This window comes from Diplotaxodon limnothrissa, linkage group LG6, assembly GCF_057381915.1.
Source record: "Diplotaxodon limnothrissa isolate DT_005_m linkage group LG6, D_limnothrissa_male_GT1.1, whole genome shotgun sequence".
Taxonomy (NCBI): Eukaryota; Metazoa; Chordata; class Actinopteri; order Cichliformes; family Cichlidae; genus Diplotaxodon; species Diplotaxodon limnothrissa.
In genome coordinates, this window is record NC_140601.1 from 14,738,324 (window position 1) to 14,759,435 (window position 21,112).

Genomic DNA, 21,112 nt, shown 5'->3' on the forward strand with positions numbered 1-21,112 from the left:
AGTCTCATTACTGGAAAATGGGAAAGAGATGCAGTGGGGGTTTTTTTAAACATCCAAAAATAGATGGAAATACAGTATATAAGGCAGTTGTTATAATTCTGTGTAGCCTGTAGGTCAATATTTGGTATTCTTCAAAACAGCCTGAACTCTCTTAGGCAGCTTTCTTTTAATTTCTTTAAGTGATCTTCGGGAATAGTTCTCTGGGCTTCTTGAAGGACATTCAAAACTCTTCTTTGGGTGTTGGCTACCTTCTGTCCTCTGGTAAGATGATCCCACATTGCTTCAGTAATGTTGTGGTCCGGGCTCCAGGGAGGTCAATCAATGACTGATGGTGTTCCACTGTGTTTTTTTATTCAGGTATGCTTTACTGCTGTGTCAAGTGTGTTTGTGATCACTGTCACGCTGATCAGATCCTTTCCAGTTGGAATTAACCCTTGTAATGTCCTCAGGATTCCCATACTCTTGATGACAACACAAGGACAACACAAGGGTTAAATGGTGGAGCAAAATCAGACTGTACTTTTCTGTGTGCTGTGTTTTCAGTCCAGTTCTTGTGTAATTTAGCATATCTCAGCCTATCTATTTCATGAAGAATGGCTTCTTGTCGGTCACCCCTGTTGAGGCTTCACTGAACAGTAGATAGATCAGCTGAAGGGATTTCTCAGGTCCTGTGTCAGGACTTTACTGTTTTTGGTTTTTTTATTTCTTACATACACAACTTTCAGATATGGTTTATCTGATCTTTATAGTTTTTCTTCTTTTGAATTCAACTTTCACAAACTTTAAGGGGGGAAATGGTATCACCTTGTTGATACAAAAGTTCTATTTTATGCCTGTCAAAAATAGAACTTTGGAACTTTTGTACAATCAACTAAGAAAATGGGGAAAATATTATTTTTGTTACACATTGTATGTGTTTTTGTGAGTAACAACGTGCCTAGAGTTACAATTTAAAACTGATTCTTTGCAAAGTTGTCTATTTTGTGTAGAAACAAGACAGGTTCATCGTTTGAGTTAGCTGAATTCTTTATGCTCAAATGATTCAGATCAGTGTGAAGTGACTTGTGTCGAGACTGTGCAGTATGGATGGACTAATGTGTTCTATTTTATTCAAACTTCTGCCTCTATAGTATACTTAAAGGTAAATAGACCAGGGATTTATTACTCCACTTTCATGAAGCACTCACATACAGATTAAAAAAAAATGGCTTTAATGGATCTTTTAAAAATGAGTGACAGTTCCTCCTAATTTGCAAAACACTTATTCCTCAACCTGAGATCTGAAGACTTGACAAAATGCCTCCAGAACCAAAGCAGACAGAGGATTTATAGATGTTTTCTCAAGCTTCGTAGCACTTCCAGTGATAAGTAATTAGAGATTAAAATCAAATTTTGAATTGAGAAAGTTTAAACACAAATTACCTACAGAGGATCACACAGTAATTTAAAAACTCTTTATTTTTCTGCATACTTCCCCCTCAGAAATGTGAGCTAACATGCAGCCCAAGACCTTCACTCATGACTTACCAAAATACCGCATTCAAAAAATACTCTTTAAAGTGCCATTGCATGAGGAAACACAGACTGGGATAAAGTAACTTGTAAGCTGGTGCACTTTGGATATGATATAATGTCAAAAATAAAATAATGCAGACAGGCACTTTTGTCTTTTGAGGTATGCATAAAACAAATTAAACACACAGCTTCACAGACTGTTTTTTAAAGGCATGTGCTCGTTGTGCGCAGGCAGGGAAGGTGAAGGCGCTACACACAGTGCAGCGTCCGGGCCTTTGGCTTGGTATGGTCTACTGGTGAAGCACGCTGTCAGGTTTGGGGTATCCAAACAGCTCAAAGTCCAGCTCATACAGCTTGTACAACTGTCTCTGTGTTGAAATGGGAATCTGTGCAAACCAGTCTCTTTCCCAGCTGGCTGCAGTTTTGTTTTGAGCCCCTGAGGGGAACCGTATCAGATGATCCACCTTCAGAAGCTTCAACAGGTGCTCTGCATCTGTTTCCAGGGTTTCTAGCTTTCCGATAAAGTCATACTTCACCTGGCAGGGGTGGCACAGACGGTAGACCTGAAACACAGCAAAAGCAGGAGTATCATTTAAAAACTGCATTAGTTTGTGTGTGTTTGTGACTTTGTCTATCTGCCTCTAATAATTGACTGTTTGTGCACATATACTGGCATTCAAGAAAAAAGGAGACACACAACTCTACTCTTGTGTTTATTACTAAAATGGATTTGAATACACAGGCTTCCTCATTAATCCATCCAAAATACACAAAAAAATAAAGAAACGCTATTTAATCAGAGTCATGCATCAAGTCATGGAGGAGATTGCCTGCCTTCTGGAGTTACTCTCTGACAGTTGGACAGGGCCGTAGAAGGTCCTTAACCCATAAGTGGGAGTGTTATCTTCTGCTTTGTGCAAGGAGGAACAAGATGAGCACTGCCAGAGCCAGGCCACTGGTGTGAATGTACTCACTACCTGGCACCGTGGAGCCTGACTGCCGTTTGCCATAGAATACCAGAATTGTCAGGTCCACCACTGGCACCCTACCCTTTTCACAAATGAGAGCAGGTTCACCCTGAGCACATGTAACAGACGTGAAAGAGTCTGGGGAAGTCGTGGAGAACGTTATGCAGCCTGTAACATAGTTCAGCATGCCTGTGGTAAATGGTGGGTCAGTGATGGTTTGGAGAGGCATAGCATTGGAGGGATGCACAAACTTCTGTATGCTAGGCTAACAGCACGGTGACTGTCATTAGGTATCAGGATGAAATCCTTGGACCGACTGTCAGAGCCTACATTGGTGCAGTGGGTCCTGGAGTCCTCCTGGTGCACGATAATCCCCAGCCTCATATGACAAGAGTATGCTGGCAGTTCCTGGACGATTAAGGAACTGATACCATTGACTGACCCCCACGCTCACCTGACCTAAGTCCAACACCTCTGGGACATTATGTTTCACTCCACCCAGTGCTGCCAGTTGCACCTCAGACTGTCCAGGAGCTCAGCAATGCCCTGGTCCATGGACATCATCTCATTAGGAGAATGCCCCAACTTTGACAGGCATATATACAAGCACATGGGGGGCTAAATAACAACAACTCAAACAACATTATGAGTTGCTGAATTTTCATTTCCATCAACAATGTGACATCCTTTGGTTCCTAACATATTATGTAGTCCATAATAGTAGAGATGTCCAGCATGAATTTCTCCCCATTGAGATCTGATGTGTTTTCACAATGTTCCTTCACTTTATATTTATGTATTCCATCAGACATGCAGCACTTCACTGTGAGGTGCTTTGATAATACCAATTATGTAATATTTTATTTGATCTCTATTTCAAAACATAGCTCTCCAGCTAACTACTGTCCTTTCTTTTTAGCTATTGTCCCCTCATTCTGAATATCTCACCTGGGTTCATCTCATCTCTCTTTCTGAATATCTAATATGGCTGAGATATAACTGTGATGCAGGTATTGTGCTAAAAAACTCAAGGTAAAGCCTAGAAATCACCTATTATAGGGAAAGTGCTGCTTTATTGCCATTGTTATGCTGTTCCAGTGTGTAGTTTCCTTTACTGACAGCACAGTTTGTCCAAATACATTGCACCGTTGTGTTTGTACTAATGCACGTTGCATTAGTACAAACTGTATGGTCCATCTTTTGACAACTAAATTCATTCAAAGGATGTGAAGCAAGTCCACGTAAACCCTTAAATATGAAACATTCATACTTGAAATGTTTAAAATCATCAAAACTCAGAAACTTGAAAGTGTTAAACTGATAAAATGTGAATAACGCTATGCTAATTCACCTGTTAATGACCAGGTAGTGAAACAATACTCAATATGTCAGATCATTTGCCATTTGTCTGCCAGCAGAAAGAAACACAAATATTTTAGAAATCTGCCAAAAACGAGTTTAAAACTAAGAAATTATTTTATTTGTAGTCAAATAACAAGCTGAATTCATTTTTATACTGTCGACCAGGACTTCTCTAAGAAGTCTGAAAGTAATCAAGCATAAAATTCGACCACTACCAGATTTTCCTGTTCAGGAATTCAAATAAATGATTTGGCATCTTAATCAAAAAATAATCATGTGTTTTACAGTTTTTTCTCCTCTGTTTTTTTTGGATGACACAATAATTATATTTTAGTATTAAAAATATCATTGGGTGGATTACCTATTATAAGAAGGTTTTTTAAGTAACTACCAGTACTGTTAATTTATGGAAGCTGTGGAATAAGCCTTACAGTGGGTGATGGTCTAATAAATGTGTTAAATACACCCCATGATTTTAATGAACGATCTTTCCTTAACCTGCACGTGTTAAAATGCATGCGTCTGTTTGTGTGAGGCAATCACCTGCCGCCAGTGTTCGTTGAAGATGCTCTCTTTCTCAGTCTCTGGATCTAGCAAGTATGTGATAAACTGCTGAAATGTTGGTTTGATTCCTGCCTTAAATGCCTCGGCCGCGGTCTCTGGCAAATCCCCAGACACATTGCCATAACGACGCAGCATAACTGAGCCAAACTGCCTGTAGAAGTCCTGGTTGGGCCTTAAAACACACACAAATACGCACACTTCAGTGATTCATCAATGACATGGGCTACTGTTTAATGCAAAGTGAAGCACATTTCCTTGAACAGCAAACACACACCTTCCAAACTTGTTCCTGAAGGCAGAGATAAGACGCACAAAAGGGTCGCGTACAAACAGAAACTTGGTGTAATGCTGGAGCTTCAGTGCCATCAAGTGGCGGGACAGGGAACCATAACGGCGCCAAAATCTAGAAATACACATAAAAAGCACTGTTAAAGATCTTGTTCTGGGGTTACCTCCTTTTCAAGTTGTGATAGTTAGATATGACTTGGATACACAAACTCTGCATGTCTGAATTCTGTGATAATTTGTGGCTGAGTCACAAGATGAATGAAGAACAAAGCCAGATCACATCCAAAGGGGAAAGGGATAGGTCTTGTGTAACGACGCAGACAGGAAAACACATGTTCGACTTCAATGGGCTACAGAGCGGTCTGCCTGTGCTGCAGCACCAAGCTCCGCCTGTCCTTTCCGCTCGGCCTTCCAAGCGTCAACTCACACATTTTGTTTGCGAAACACATTTTTAAATAACTTAAAGTGAGAATATAATTACTTCCAGGTTTTGGGGAATCTTCCTTTTTATTAATGCTTGACATACTTTCAATTCAGTCCAGTTCACATTTCAGAAAGTTGTTTGGGAGACATTCATCTTGGAGTATATATTTTTCTTGGCTGTGCAGCCTTCCTGTTCCAGAACATTTTGCATGAGGACTTGGTTATTTAAAACTATGGTGGTCTTGATTTCCTTGTGTGGCTTAAGGAGACAATTTTATTTATGACTTATCGACATTTTTCCCAAGAAACTAAGCAGGCAGAGTGTTCTGAAGAGCTACAGTGATGTATTTATAGTAAGCATCACCTGTTTAGCATTTGCCGTTCCTCTTTCTGGTGCTCACTAATTAAAAAGTAAATGCCAATATCTCAATTATTCTCAAATCATTGACTCTTCCCTGGAGGTAGGATTAAGGCCGAGACCATTAGAGTGCAAAAATTATTAGAATGAGCAACTTAATTTCAGAGTAGGAAAAAAGTGGTACTGTTGAGGACACCAAGGTCATTCTGCTATTATAGCAATAAATCACAAGAAACAGGCTCAGATCAGCTCAGGAATGCTAATGAAATAGCTTTGTTTGTGCAGTGTGGATTCTGAAATATAATTCAGGAAGCAAGAATTAGAAAGAAAATATAATTTTAAATGTATAAATATGTAAATATGAGAGCGCAATTAGCAAAAGACTGAACAAGTATGTCTTGTAAGTTTGGAAGGGTAACCAGGAAAAGTGTTTTCTCACTAAAAAGAACCTGGCAGCACAGTTTAGGTTTGCAGCTGAACAAACCACAACCTGGACACTCTGCAGTCACTGGGCTGAATATGAAACTCGCTGTGTACCAAAGAATTATGGCGTCAAATACGAGGCCAGCTGTCTGACATTGGATCTGAAATCGGATCATGCGACAGGTCAATGATCCCACGCGCCGCAGTGAATCTATAACAGAATAGTTGAAAAAGAAAATAATCCAAGCATTGCAAAGGCTCAGTCAAAGCCCAGACTTCAACCTGACTGAAATGCTGTGACAGAACTTTAAGAGAGCTGTGCATAAAGTGGGATTTGTGAAAACAACAGTGGGGGCTGAGCCAAGATGAACCTAGAAAATAATTAAATAGTCCCAGATCCTCTAAAACCTGTTAGGATATTTATTACCGCTCTCATTCATGAATTGTGTAATTAAACAACGAAAAGTTCAGAACTTAAACATATATCCACAGCTTTTACAATAATATTGTAAGATATTTTTAAATGAGAACCACTATGAGGATTAACAGTCTGATTTTTCGCTCTTCAGACACAGGTGATCCGGTCAAAAGACTTAAACTTGGCTAGCTGTGGCATTTAACTTCAACATTAATGAGAAATAAGCCCAAATTACAGCAGCACAAAATGCTGGCAAATTTACAATTACAGCTTTAATACAGTAGATCACTTCATCTCAAACAGACAACAGTTTGCTTTGATGACAAACTCTTTCTGCTTTCCTTCAGCACGTCATTTACTCGCGTCTGCTTATCTCTGGACGGGGACCTCTGCGCGTGTACTCCGATCTGCAGCATACTTTTGAGATGCTATTGATAAATAAATGACTTGGCTCTGTAACATCTTTTACAGCATCACAACCCACAGGTTCTAACTTGTGAATGATACAATGAATGATGCTCAGATTAGGACTGAATGTTTTCCATGTGTGGTTGTCCGCCCCTCTCTATCAGCCCATCACTGCAAAGCCAGGAAACTGTGGGTGTGATTTCTTCTGCATGTAACTTTTCATCACAACTTGAAAGAAGAAATTCTGATGTCGATGATCAGGCGAGTGGCTGGCAGAGAGTATTTCTAGGACAGTTTTGAGTCTCCTAACGCTGTGAATCCAGTTAATTTCTCTTTTATTTAGTTAATGTAGTTTTCACTCTCTTTTTGGCTTGTTGGAAAGGGGGAGGGGAAACAATCCAGAGCATCGGCTTTTGTACCCTGGCTGTGCATAAATGAATTCCCGCGTACCTCAATGAACTTTAGCAACTCTGTAAAGAAGCCAAAGCTCATCCATATCAATGTTCGAGACTGATAAAGTCAAATAGAAAATAATTACTTCAAGTTATTCAAGTGAAACTGGTTTTACACCCAACTGAATCACGGTGTGCGGCCAGGTTTTCCCATGCAAATAAATAATGATACTGGGTTATAAGTTGTCTGTTGTTGTTCAGCTCAGATCCCATTTAATTAATTTTAGAGCCTGATAGTGACTAGATATATTTTATGTCCTGACTCCTGATAAGTAAAATCTTAGATTTGAAAGAAGTACTTTCTTTTTCTTTTTCACAAGTCCGATCACTACTAAATGAACATTTATCACATCAACAGTACTTGGATAGTTATTATAAAGCTGAAACTGATACGTATAATATTTTTTAGAGAAATGAGCTGGTGGTGGTATAAATGGCAAGCTAGGATGAAGCTAAAGCAATAAACCAATTTATAGTTTGGATTAGAATAGACCGAAATCACAATATTCGCCGTGCATGGTAAAAAAGGGCACAGAGCACAAAAAATAGATACAGAAATCATGATGTGAGATTTTACTCATCATTAAAAACCTGATAAACCAGTTTTCATTTCACCAAATTAAATATTTACAAAAGTAAAGAGTTATTATGACGGTGCAAACACATCACCAAAACTGATCTAATATTTGTCCGTGTTATAGGTTCAATATTTGTGTGTCATACTTGGCAAATGTTAGATGCAACGTGGAGTTGTGTACAAGGTCAGCAGGTACAGCCTCTGGGTCAGTGTAGGGTTTCCCTGAGGAGCTTGAGATCAGAGACTGAGACAGAACCACCATCACTCGCTTCCAGTTGGTGCACGCCACCTAAACAGAGATCAGCAGCAAGGCAGAGAAGAGGGAAGAAAAGGGAAACCATTTAGAAGACAACGGGGACCATAAAGGAGAAGAACAATAATGAAGCAGTGTGATTTAAACATCTGCTTCTCCTCTTGTTACTTTCCCCACACAGTGAACTGACTCGCCACCCATATACACCCCACACCACACATAATCACTCACTGAGGCAGCAGTACCTTGGGAACGTAGCAGTAGATAATCTGGTGTGTATCGTCCACTATCAGGTGATCCAGTTCCCTGTTGGGGATCTGTGAAAAAGGCCGAGTCCTTTCGGGGACTTCCACGTCTTCCTTCCCTGAACACACGTCGTCAATCCTCTTCTTTCGCGCCTCCTGTTCCCTATCATAAGCAGAGATCTCCATCTCTACATCCTCCTTTGTTTCCTCCTTCCTCTGTGCATGATTTTGCTTCCCCTTCCCTTCCTCCGTATGTTCCTGAGCCGCTTCCTTTGGGCTAAATGAAGCACTAGAAGCGGTGGTGGAAACAATGGAGGAAGAAGTCGTGTGGGCTCTGCTGGCGGGCGTAGTCTGAGGCGGGCTCATAGTCGTCGGGGCACAGCATCCGGACTGAAGCACCTCGTGTTTGGGGTCCTTCAGCGGGTAGAGACTAAAGCCCCCAACATCATCCCAGTAGACAATGATAAGCAGGATCATAAACAAAGATCCCATGATGAAAGCCACTCGGAGACCACGCCACGTTCCCATGTTTATAGTGCAGCAAGAGCCGTAATTGGTGAATAAAAGAGGAAGAGTTTATCTCAGCTCCATTGTGGCCGCCTTACGGAAGGACAGACTTCCTGTTTGAAAGATTCAACTTAAAAAAAAGAAAGAAAGAAAAAAAAAACACAGGAAACATTACTAAACCTCGGCTTCTCATTTATAGCCTTACTAGGCACATTTAGACTGTGGTTAAAATGTTCAAGTTTGTAAGAAATAAAAAAAAACTGAAGCAATGAAACCACCAGATTTAAAAAACTGAAATACCACACTTTTTTTTTTAAAATCCATTAAAATCATTTTACACCTCTTCCATCCCATTTACACACACCAAAAAGTAAAACCATTAGTAGCAAAGAAGCACAGTAACAGTCATAACAGAGCAGATGTGGAGTGTGCGAAGACCCCACTAATGCAGATTTCAGAGAGACGTGCTGGAAATCACGTTAGGGTGGTTTCAAAAGTACTCCTCAGCTCTCAAATGCTTACAGAGCACTGTTAAAAAGAGGAATGTGAAGCAGCACAGTGCTAAACGTGCCCCTGTGGTGGTTTTCCTGAGAAAAATATCGATTTTGACTGATTTGCAAAGCATGTATTGTGTATTTATCTGATTGTTTGACTTAAAATTCACTGTGGTGGTGAACAGATGAAGCTCGACCTTCACCCGATGACACTAAACTGGATAAGGGAAGAAAATGGCTGGGTGGATGTGCACAGTGGTGCACAGTACTCTATGGCATTTGTTTCCATTTTAAAGAGAACAGCTGCCAGAGTATCTTACTAACTTGATGCCGGGCTTTATGATAGGCCAGGTTGTGTTCCTGACCTGTGTCATGTCAACCAGAGGCCGTGAGAACCTCAGGCTGCACCCTGGGGCGCCCAGCTGTCACAGGGAGATGTGAACAAATGGTTATGCTGATGAAGCAGCTTCAAACCAGGGGCTGCTTAAGGGTTCACATCCCTGATTGTTTGTCCCATAAAAAACATCTGCTATAGTGGAAAAAAATTATGGTGCCTTTTAAAACCAGAAGAAAAAATTCAGACAGGGCAAGAAGCATCCTCCAGCGAAAGGTGTTTTTTTCCGCAGCGTTTTTCCTCTCATTGGTTTAAATTTAAACTCCGCGAAGACAAGACGAGCCTGTCTGGAAAATCAAACATCCACACAGTCTCTTCAGTCTTGCCACGCGCTACACACAAGCGCACGCGCGCGCAAAGGCACGCGCAGAGATCAACGGAAAAGATCCAAAACTTCAAATGTTCAGTGACAAGCTGCAGGCCCTTCGCCCTACTTCCCTTAGAATATCTTAACCATTTCTCACTGAAAGCAGCTTACTAGGCTTTATTATCTCTGTTAATATTTTCCTCGTTTAGCAGCAGACTCACCGTGACCACCTCCCGGCCGTCGGACGGAAACAATCTCAGTTTACAGAGTAACCTACAGAGGTTACAATGCGCCCTTTCTGCGGCCGCACCGGCCAGTCCCTTCTCTCTCACGCAAACGGGACTCTTCCAGCTTCTCCTTCCCTGCAGCAGCCAACCACAGAAGGACTGCACCTCTTTCTCTCCACACTTTCATCCGCTCACACTCCGCTCATCATACCCAGGCTCTGAGGAGCAGGAAAGCCTCCTTTTGTTTCTTTTACGCCTCTCACTCAGGGAGCATCACGGCAGCAATTTAAGCCGGTCTGAACATTAATCTGTCTGTGAGGGGAAAAAAAACAAAAAAAAAAACGGCTCATGACCTAAATCCTTCATATCACCCTGCAGAGGAGCTCCATAGTCAGTCCGCTTCTCTCGCTCTCTCTCCCCGTCTCTCTCGCTGTGTCCGGCTGCCCCGGTGATGAGACCAAGCGGGCGGGAGGTAGGGCGAGACAGAGCAGCAGCGACGACGGAATGAGCCCTATAATGAGGAAAGGCTCGCGAGATTTTGAAAATAGATTTTTGTTTTCAGAATCCAGCCACGCACTATTCCACGTGTTCCAACCCGCCCCCCCAACACACACATTTTTCTTTTCCCACACTGGTCTTGGGACTTCCAGGGAAAAACTAAAATAATTATAAATCTCTGTTGGTCCAGAGCCCGGGGAGAGCATAATCCATCTTTTTGTAGCTACAGTGTACTCTTATCCTCTAAGTGCTTCACATGCAGACAATAATAAAGTCAGTGTTTTGAAAAGAGAACAGATATAACGAAAATTACATTTCAAAAGCATAAAGATTTGGTGTTTTTTTTATTCCGCTACAGTGCTTTAAATTAAGTATTTATATTTTATACATTATCTAGTTTTATTATGGGAAAAATTAAACCTATATAAATCTGCCTGGTCTGTATGTGAAAAGTAATTGCCATTCAGCAAACTCATACCCCCAATTTCAGTTTCACTAGCCACACCCGTGCCTGATAATTGCAAGGCATGTTGAATCAAGACATCCCACTTAAACAAAACCTGTCTGACAAGGTAAAGTAGAGCTCAGAGAGCTCAAAAAGCAACACTTCATGTCACAATCTAAGGACGTAGCTGAGAAAAAAAGTTAATGGCAACAATGGGAGAGATTAAGGTAAAAACCACTGCTGGAAAAAAAAAGGGGGGGGGGGGCACAAAAGCTTTTGGGACTTTTGGGAAAATATTCTGTGGACTGACGAGACAAACACTGAAACTAACACAGCCTTTCATAAAAAGAACATCATTGCAACAGTTAAACAAGTTGGTGGTGGTGGTCTGGGGCTGGATTGCTGCTTCAGGACATGGAAAAGTAATTGACGGAAACATGAATTCTGCTCTCTACCAGAAAATCATGGAGAAGAATGTCTCATGCTTTGAAGCGGAAGCACCCTTGGGTTAGACAGGAGGACAATGATCCAACACACTACATCAAGCCTCCCGCTGAATGGCTCAGAAAAACAAAATGAAGGTTTTGGAGTGGTCTAGTCTGTACTCGAATCCAATTTTGGTGTTCTAGAATGACCATTAGCAGGCCGTTCATGCTGGAAAACCCTCCTATGTGGCTGTATTAAAACAGTTCTGTGGGCCTAAATTCCTCCACGGTGATGTGAAAGACTCATTGTCAGCTACTGCAAACACTTGATTGCAGTTCTTGCTGCCAAAGATGGCAAAACCAGTAATTAGGTTTAGATGGCAATTACTTCTCCACACAGGGCCAGGTAGCTTTGTATGACTTTTTTCTATAAAATTGTGATTTAAAAAGTGCATTTGGTATTTACTCCATTTTTATTTGCCTAAAATAAAAATGTATTTATTAATCTGAAATTGCTTCTTGGAGACTTGGTTTTAGGATTAAAGTTTAAACAAGCCTAGGCTAAAGGTTCAGACTGGGCACTTGGTTGTGTAAACTAAAATTAGTAATGAGATGTTTTGGAATACATTAAAGTCAGTGAGTGTCATCTGGTTAACAGAGAACAACTTTGAGCTAAAATGTAACAAGCGTTGATTGAAAGGACCTCAGATTTGACATTGCTGATAATAAGGTCCCAAGTCTGCAGTGGATCAGATGAGCAGCTGCTGAGAGACAGAAATGTCATATAACACAGTCTTAACCATTCATAAAATAAGAAGAACTATGAGACAGGAAGTCGACATTCTATCTTATAATTTAACATTTTTTAATTTCAGGAAACCATATTTGGGACTTAGTATCAAAATTTTTATTCAGTATGTCATCAAATTTGACTTCTATTTGAAGACACAGTAGCTTATACTTTCTTTGTTGTTTGAATAAAAAGCCAACTTTCATATGTTAAACTATGATTTTTTTTTCTCAGTAAGTCTGAATTTGAACTTGTTTTATAATCTGGTAATTTCTGTACAGTCAAAAAGTTTCAATTTTTTTTTTAAAAACTTGATTTTTCTCAGTAAAATTTATCTCTTTTTTTTTTTTGGCTTTAAACAGGACCTCCTTCATAATAAAGCGCACATTGTCTGCAAATTTTATTTATTCATGTATTTTTTATTCAGTTATTTGAAAGAGTGCAAAATTTCACCCACAATTATCCAGTTAAAACATGCACACTTTAAGCGTTTAATTTGCAGATACAAAACTGATTTATGACTGTGGTTAAGCCACATTTCTTCAGGTGGTTTGTGGAACATTTAGTGACATGGCGAACTGGTAGATAACGTCTTTGATAATAAGAGTATTTCACAGTGAAAAGCACCACAGTGAAAGTGTTTAAAAGTATGCGCAGATATTTGGGAGGTTAATGAGATCCGTGCAGCATAGAGTCTATATTGTGGCTGAACAGTGGCCTCCCGCTCCCATTGGGAATTAGCCATGCAAGACTAATGAACCCAAATGGTGCTAGGATGTCAGCTGTATGTTGAGGTCTGAAAGGGTTTTTCACAATAACAATGACGCAAGTGTTGATGAGAAAACAAAACTACTGTATTTAAGGCCTTCCTATCGAGCACATTTAGACTATTTAATGTTTTATTGTAGAAATTATGGCCCACTTTGTTTTATTTTTTGCAAGCAAATCATATGGCCTTGGGGTGAAGGTATGGATGACTTTCAAATCTGTGGAAAAAGCCAAGGCTAGAATTTCACCTTAATGACAGACCAGGTATCTACAGGAACAGACAGAGAGGAAAACCCATGATTTTGGTTGATGCAAATACTTCAAGGCCACAAAACTCAAACAGCAGATACAAAAGAGCAAGTGACCTTAGCTTACAAATATTTTAAGTACAGCGAAATGTGGGAATATTAAAATCATTTGAGCAGAAATGGGCACAATTTCACTGCAATTTATGGCTTTCAAAGGCAAATTCAGTGGCAGCTAGATGACGTCTGAGTTTAGGCTCAAACACAGCCCTGCATTTAGCTGCCACGCTTGAGGCTGAAGTCATCTGTTTATGAGATGGATCTTTTTCCCCCTACAAACAACAAAGATTTGCAGTCGTTTTATATTCTTAACTGCAGTGAGCTAAAAACAAAACAAAACACAGTAAACAGTCACCTGATTGGATGTAAACAAACTCATGTCTAATGGAGAAAAGGTACATGTGACTGTGATGCTGTTAATACTGAAGAGATGTGAGCAAACCTGTTGATGCTGATTGGTACTTTTGTCTTGACACTTTTCTACATCTGTAGCTGTCACATTTGGCCCAGTTGAAGGAACTTGTTTCAGCTGAGAACCAGCACTGTCCATGATCAGGATCGGTGTTTTCCTTGCAGTGGATTTCACATGCACACCCAAACATCATTTATTTTAGAAAAGACTCCGTGGAGGTGCATTAACAGTTTAAATGACCAATGCAGCAGGTTCGGACGTCAATTAGACATCTCACTAGTACAAAACCTGCACTGGTGTGAAATTAGCATGTGTAATTGTGTGGAATATTCACAGTTAGTGGGCGATTATGCCCTGTTCTGCCTTAATTACTCAGGAAACACAATCTAAACCACAGTACTTCTGCTGTACATGTGTCTCCTGGAGGGTGCTGCATGTGAGTAAGAACAGCTTTTATATCCTGATGTGATTTGATGACAAGCTGGCCTATACCCCGCCCCCTCCCCTCAGGAATTATAAGGTGAAACAGCAAAGAATCAGATACAGAAATATAATAAACAATTACAATTTTAATCTTAGCATCTTTACCAATAATCCAGATTATCAATAATCCACATGCCCTAATTAGTATGATCAGGGTACGCAGTAATATTTTATTAGACATCAGTGAACGACAACGGCCATGTACATCTTTGAATTATTTTATCAAGCCCGCAGCAGTTTTAGCATATTTACTGTGTAAACACTGCTCCAGACTGATGCAGGTTAATTTTCTGATATCACATGCAATCATGTGACCAATCCATATTTGAATGGACTCACTCTAATAATAACCAAACCGTGAGACAGAGTCAGGTGGTATTCTGTTTGTTTATTTAAAGGTTTTCCCACTGCGCGCCCCCTCCCTGTGTGAAAGCCTAGTCTGAAAGGAGGAGGATACAGGCCACTATAGCGCCACATCAGCACATTTATTAACAAGGCTACTTGTTTATTCAGAACACCTCCACCCCTGAATGGTATGGCACTCTGTGCTGCCCTGTAACAACAGACTAGCATGGTGAGGCTAGTTCAAAATAAATCCCCAGGGGGGGTTGAGGAAGGTCCAAAACAGGATGGAGTTTGAGATTAGACACTGAGACTCCAACTAATGAACAGAGTAGGAGGCAGTTTTGCTGAATATCAAAGTCCACAGAGGAAAAAAAAATGGGGAAGATGATGCTGAGAGACAAAGAGAAATTAGGCAATACAAAGTATTCTCTTTTGTCTCTCGATGAAGCTGCTGATCCGTAAGGCGCACTTTGATGATGAGTTGAACGTTGCGGCCTGAGATGAAGCCCCAAGATTCACAGCGTGGTCGTCGTCCTTCTCCAATCAATGACGTAGCTCCTCTCTCCTCCTTCCACACAAAAACGGATGGACTGAAGGGGAAGACAAGAGCGGAAATGCAGAGTGAGACTGTGAGCAAAAGGGGGGGTGATGAAGATGCTGCTGACTGTATGAGCATGCGGGAATGGCATTAATTTTTCTGTTCGCCACTTCAGATTAAAACTGAAGACAACATGCATCCCCTAATTTATATGCAGCCGCATTATGTGGACTAATGTAAAGTTTTATAGCCGGATGTTTAAAATATGAACACATCTCCACAGTGAAATCAAAGGGTGCAAGACAAATAGCTGACAAGACTCCACAACAACCTGTGCAGTGTGTTACCTGCGTAGGGGACTACAGATCTCCAATGGGAATGATTTCTTCGTTGATAAAAAACTCAATGGTCTCTTCCTCCCAGTCGTCCACATTGCTGTCCAGCTCATCTGTGCCCACTCCTACATGACACAAAAATTTCAGCACTCTTAAGAAAAAGCCTCAAAGGCAAGTTAACAGTGAGTGAGATAACAGTGAGAGGTCCCACCTCCTCTGAGCTCGAGGCGAATGCTCTTCTGTTCTTGATAAATCTTCAGCGCCTCCTCCCTGTACCGTCGGTAGTCTTCCATCATTGCCCTCCGCTTGTCCACCAGATCCTACTCACACAGAGCAGAGTTCAGCATCATAACCCACAAAGCTTACATTTCAGTGTGAACACACAGCTTGTATTACCATGAAAGCATGTAAAGTGTTAGCAGCCTCAGTGAATTATACTATAGAGTCAATATAAAAGTTAGCAAAACGCTTTAAATTTCTTTAAAGAGATACAGGAGATGATTAACTTGCAAATTAACAGGACAATAAAAAGGGGCCTATCCAATGCTGATGGAAGAGGTGGGGGACAGCACATGAAAAATTGGGAAAAGCATTTCCAACAAACTCTCCCAAAGATAAGTTAAAATATAAATATAAACAGGTCAAACCTTAGAAGCCTTGGACTGGCTCAGACGATCCTTCTGCTCAAAGATCTTTGAGTATTTCTTCAGATCCTTTTTGATCATCTGCAAGAGAACAGATGAGTGTATATGACAGCATGTTAACGTGACAGATGGCTTCACAAACGCATCATCGCAGTACATGGTGGACACATGTATAATGTGGTGTAGCTGGGAGCCTCAGATTAGAGCTAGAATCAGGAGCCACGGTGCAGCTCTCATACGAGGTGTCAGAAAAATTATGTTTGTCATCACTGGCTCCACACACTCAACAACACACACACACAGTATAGAGAAGAAACTGTACCTTTATCTGTTCTGTGCTGAGCAGGGTTGGAGGTCTTGGTCTCCAGAGCAGCTGACAGAACCGATCCTTGTTGTTCTTCTGGAGGAGCCGGCCCTGGAACGTCCACAGCCAGTACGCATTGTCCACCTAGCACGCACGTAAAGGTGGAGAAAAACGAAGTGAATGGATGACAGAAAAAGACCAGACTGCATTTCCTCTCATCTGCAAAGGACTGGCGAGGCCTGTGGAGTGCTACGCACCTTGTGGCTCCACCACGAGACGGAGGTGACGACGTAGCGACCCGTTGGATCCCACTCCACGTCAGAGGCCATGTAATGCTCTGCTATGTTCATCATGGTGCAGTCTGACGTGTCTACAAAGGCGAGAGCTCCGTTCATACTGCAAAGGAGAGGCAAAGCGGTTACATCCATGTACAAAGACACTCATCTCTACAGATACCAATGAAACAAGCCTCAGATTAGCGTTAGAATCAGGAGCTTAGCTCTCATACGAGGTGTCAGAAAAAATGTTTAGTTTGTCATCAGTGGCTTCTTATATTCATCACACACACACACACTCCGATAAAACCTACCTCCTGAGCCCAGCCAGCACCATAAACTGTCCCTGGGGGCTCCAGAAGATACTGTTGGCCTGCTGCTTGTCAAACATCTCTGTGAAAGGAAAAGTGTCACATTCAGTTTAGTGGACACATTAGAAGCAACAACGCTCTGCTATAACATTGCATGCCTGTCCTTCTACTCACTTATGAGCTCAATCTTGCCGTTGTTTTTGACATGATAGAAGGAGGCGTTGATTCTTGGCGACTCGCCGTGGAGGACAGCAAACTTACTGCCATTGGGCTCCCATGCAAACGCTATGATGCTTTCTATAAGGAAAACAACACGAAGGGAAACAGATTAACTTCCTTTCTGTGGAAATTAGAATTACTTGCAGCTCATTTCTGTGTTTGTACAAATACATGTCTTACCCTTCATCTCCACCACATCGACAGGAACCTGCTTCTCTCTCATGCGGAAGATTTCAAAGTTGGTAACGACACCCTGAGAAGGCAAAAAAAGTCAACTTATTATTTCTTGTTTTTTTTAAAAGAAATCTGTGACATATAAGCGGTTTGTCCTCTTTCTATGAGTACCTGTGTTCCTTTGGGAGTCCTGTCAACTTTCACACACAGATAATCCCCGTTTCTCTGCCAGTGCAGTTTACAGTCGACGACATTGAAGAGATTGCGAACGCGGATCTCCTGACGGGAGGGCATCTGCATCAGAGTCACCCTGGCTGGGATGTCTTTGTCCTCGGGTACCCAGAACGCTATGATGTTGTCACCAGGAGACCACGAGAAGTCCCTGAAGATGCACAAACATTAATACCTCTATACAAAATGCCGTTGCTTTTTAAAGCATGAGAGTATGAAGGACTCTTACTTTATCCCAGTAATCTTGAGACTCTTCTTGTCCAGTAAGCCCATAGACTACAAGAAGAAAACAAAACATAAACCTTTAATATCATTTGCACATTTCATTTAAACACATCTAGACTGTTTTCAGGCCTACTTACCGGAGTTTCATAGATGCTCAGTGTGTCTGGTGTCATCCTTGCAAAGAACTTCCCATCATGACTCCATCTGACAACAAACATGTAAAATTAGAAGACGCATCCAAACTCTGCAAGGACTCTGCAAATTTGACTTAAATTAGATTTAAAAGAGAGAAAGCATAATACTGACTTAAAAATAGGCCAATGTGCAGAACTCTCGCAGTGGAAGCCTCTCTTCTTCTGTCCGGTCAGAATGTCCCAGATGATGATGGCCTGTGGGTCCTCCTTGGTGTCCATCAGTGGACTGAAGGTCACCACATACCTGGAAGCCAACACAACCACACATTAAAATCAGACAGTGGCTCACAGGCCAACTCGGCACCTCTTTAGAGTGCTTTATCTGCACATTAATCATCCTTTGCTGTCCCCAGGTCATGGTGCAACAACCCACAGGATTTAGGTGACGTTGCCTTATTTACAGGAAATAAATAAATACTAGAACGGGATACTCTGTGCACTATAATGTGCTTTTTTGGATTAAAAAAAAAAATCGACTTTTTATTACCTTTCACATGGTGAGAAGTCAATGAGGGACACACCCTGATGACTGAACCTCTGAATCTGTTTGAACTTCTCGCCGCCCCACAGTGCGATTCCCCGCTGGTGGAACGTAGCCAGGTAGGTACCTTTAGGAGACCATCGGACGTACGTCTCTGTCCAGCGCTGCATCAAAGCAGGAAAAACATCAGAACTCTCCAAACCAGTGACTACTGACCAATCATGTTCGATACAAGCCCTGCATTTCCCACCAACTCTGTGTGAGTAATTAAAAACTCACTGCTCTCTCTTCAACTGTGATTGGCTCTTTAGCGTCGTTGGAGAAAATGGCAGTCCTCTCTCCAGCTTCATAGATCACACTGTACTGGTCACGGCAATCTGGGTCCTCGATCCAATGGCGCATATTCCCCTGAAAACACAGACAAAGTAATTGTCGCTTGCAGGGTTTCAGGATAGAGACTGTCCTGTTGATTTATAAAGGTCAACTTAATAATGAAAGTGCTGACATGAAGCTATTTTTGTCAAACAAATTCTAAGTCTTATGACTGAAAAGTTAAGGTAACACTTACAAAGTCTTTGAAAGGCTGCTTTGCTGGAGCTTCCCATTCATCACTGATGTTCATGTATCTAAAAAAAACAAACAAAAACAAAGGGGCGATTATTTACTTGTATTCCAAGTCTGGCAAGCAATACCTGGACAATGCATTTACTGGGTGGTACTCCATACTCACTTGTCAAAGTCAGTGAAGAGGTTGACCCTAAACGTGTGTTGCTTGTCGAGTTTGTATCCATCTGCGTTCTTGACTGCTTCGAGGGCTTGAGTAGGAGAAGCATACTCCAGGAAGATGTAACTGTAACGAGGAGAAAAAAACAATTACTAAAAAATAAAACATAAACTCTCTGCTTCAAATCCAGAAATCCACCTTGAATCAAAACAGATGCACAAAAGAAAACATCTGTGGTCTTACCCTTTGGTCATGCCATCTGCATCTGGGTAAAACTCGGTCGTGATCTTGCCAAACTTGGAGAAGATCTTGTGTATGACGTTCTTGAGCTTTTCCAAACGCTCCGGGCCCACCTGAGGGACGTTGTCCACCACCACCACCGAGTCTATGCCGTCTGCCTCCTGGGGTTTTTCCCTCAGGATGTCATCAAGAAGCTCTGAAAAGTGAAGGAGGAGGGTCAGGGGTGATGAACAAGCTCATCGGACTGTGTGGGGTTGGGGTTCTTATCTCATTTTAATGACGACCTTCTTTTCATATACAAAAACCAATCTAAACTTTATAGCCACCACTTCAGTTACTGGTAGGGAAGACTGCATCGTTGAAAAAGACATAATTCTTTTGTTTAAATTTCCATTAGAGATGTGTAGGTTTACGCTTCATGATTTATAAGTAGACAACATATAATCACATCATAATAAAGCTGATTCAATAGTACATCTCCTTTACACTCACTGCTTAATATACATCATTTTGATGAGGATAAAGAACCGCTATGCTGGCGTGTTTAGCTTCACAGAAGCTATTTCATTTGAGTCTCTGTTTAACTTAAGCTTGCATATTAATATTAAATGGTACTAATTTTGTTGTAAATTTACCCCCAAAGTTTCTATATACATAAATAAGTATATTGTGACTACTACAGACAAAACACGTGTATCTGATGAGTCATTTTTCCACAACTGCAAAACTTGCACAATTGAAAAGCTCTACTGAGCAAACGCCCCTCAGACCTGGGTTAGGATTACCACTGAGCTACAACCAGCTGCCCCATTCAAACTACTTTATATAGGCAAACAGCACAGAGAAAATAATGCGCCTTAACGGCTTTACTAGCTAAAATCATGTTTCGGTTTTTCAGATCGCATCGCACAGGCCCCAGTGTGGGGTCTGGGTGAGGCTGTAACGGGCGTTAAGTACACTGTGATAACGTTATGTTGGAGGTTTTTTTTGGAGAAAAAGGGTGGTGTCGCTGTTGTATTCCTGGTAATTACGCTTATGCATCCAGCTCATGTTCATTGTTAACTATTCACTATTACTACGTGCCGGTGAGCAGAGAGGCAAGCTAGCTAGCTTTGTAGCATCTAAAACATCCCCACCATTGAGCTCTTAGCTAACTGCTAACAGCAGGCCGGAAAGCCGGCGTTTTTTCTGTGACTGCTTACCGTCGTCGTCGACATCGTCCACGTAGTCCTCCGGGTCGCTGAAGGAAGGCTCCTCCTCTTCATACTCGGGGTCGTCCACCATATCCACCGTTTCTTTCATTTAACAGAACTACGACACGGACTTTTGTCTACAGCGGAGCAAAAATCCCGAAAACGAAAAGGCTGGCGGTTCTCAGCCGGTGTAGCACCATGTGCGGATCCGTGAAAATGGACGACGTGACGGAAACGCGACACCGGAACCTCCTCAAAGGCGCGTGGAAAGGCTGCGCAGAAGCAGTAAAGCTGTAAATCATAGGGACCGGAAGTACAACAGCTACTGGTGGTAATTTTCCCCCCACAGTGATGTTTAGAGATCAGCGAA

The 21,112-nt window shown here is 41.5% G+C and overlaps 2 protein-coding genes and 2 non-coding genes across 4 annotated transcripts; all 4 read right to left on the reverse strand.

The window, feature by feature from the left end:
• Positions 1 to 1,751: 1,751 nt before the first annotated feature.
• On the reverse strand, positions 1,752 to 8,789 carry LOC146630291 (carbohydrate sulfotransferase 12-like). The gene is made up of 5 exons (XM_085355730.1): positions 8,255 to 8,789; positions 7,903 to 8,045; positions 4,684 to 4,812; positions 4,389 to 4,581; positions 1,752 to 2,078 (listed from the first exon to the last, which is right to left on the reverse strand). The coding sequence occupies exons 1-5, from the start codon at positions 8,780 to 8,782 to the stop codon at positions 1,806 to 1,808; spliced, it is 1,266 nt and encodes a 421-aa protein (XP_085211856.1). The 5' UTR covers positions 8,783 to 8,789; the 3' UTR covers positions 1,752 to 1,805.
• Positions 8,790 to 14,667: 5,878 nt separating this feature from the next.
• On the reverse strand, positions 14,668 to 20,965 carry eif3ba (eukaryotic translation initiation factor 3, subunit Ba). The gene is made up of 19 exons (XM_085355733.1): positions 20,752 to 20,965; positions 19,553 to 19,745; positions 19,316 to 19,435; positions 19,154 to 19,211; positions 18,865 to 18,993; positions 18,592 to 18,749; positions 18,217 to 18,348; positions 18,048 to 18,114; positions 17,915 to 17,961; positions 17,626 to 17,836; positions 17,461 to 17,533; positions 17,236 to 17,358; positions 17,065 to 17,143; positions 16,733 to 16,871; positions 16,494 to 16,619; positions 16,175 to 16,252; positions 15,739 to 15,847; positions 15,540 to 15,652; positions 14,668 to 15,244 (listed from the first exon to the last, which is right to left on the reverse strand). Exons 1-18 carry the CDS (start codon positions 20,849 to 20,851, stop codon positions 15,552 to 15,554), a joined length of 2,043 nt encoding a protein of 680 aa, XP_085211859.1. The 5' UTR covers positions 20,852 to 20,965; the 3' UTR covers positions 14,668 to 15,244; positions 15,540 to 15,551.
• Positions 16,362 to 16,446, reverse strand: LOC146630293 (small nucleolar RNA SNORD60). Its single transcript, XR_014906287.1, has one exon. It is a non-coding gene; the product is annotated as a small nucleolar RNA SNORD60 (small nucleolar RNA).
• LOC146630294 (small nucleolar RNA SNORD60) lies at positions 16,941 to 17,022 on the reverse strand. The gene has a single exon (XR_014906288.1). It is a non-coding gene; the product is annotated as a small nucleolar RNA SNORD60 (small nucleolar RNA).
• Positions 20,966 to 21,112: the final 147 nt, after the last annotated feature.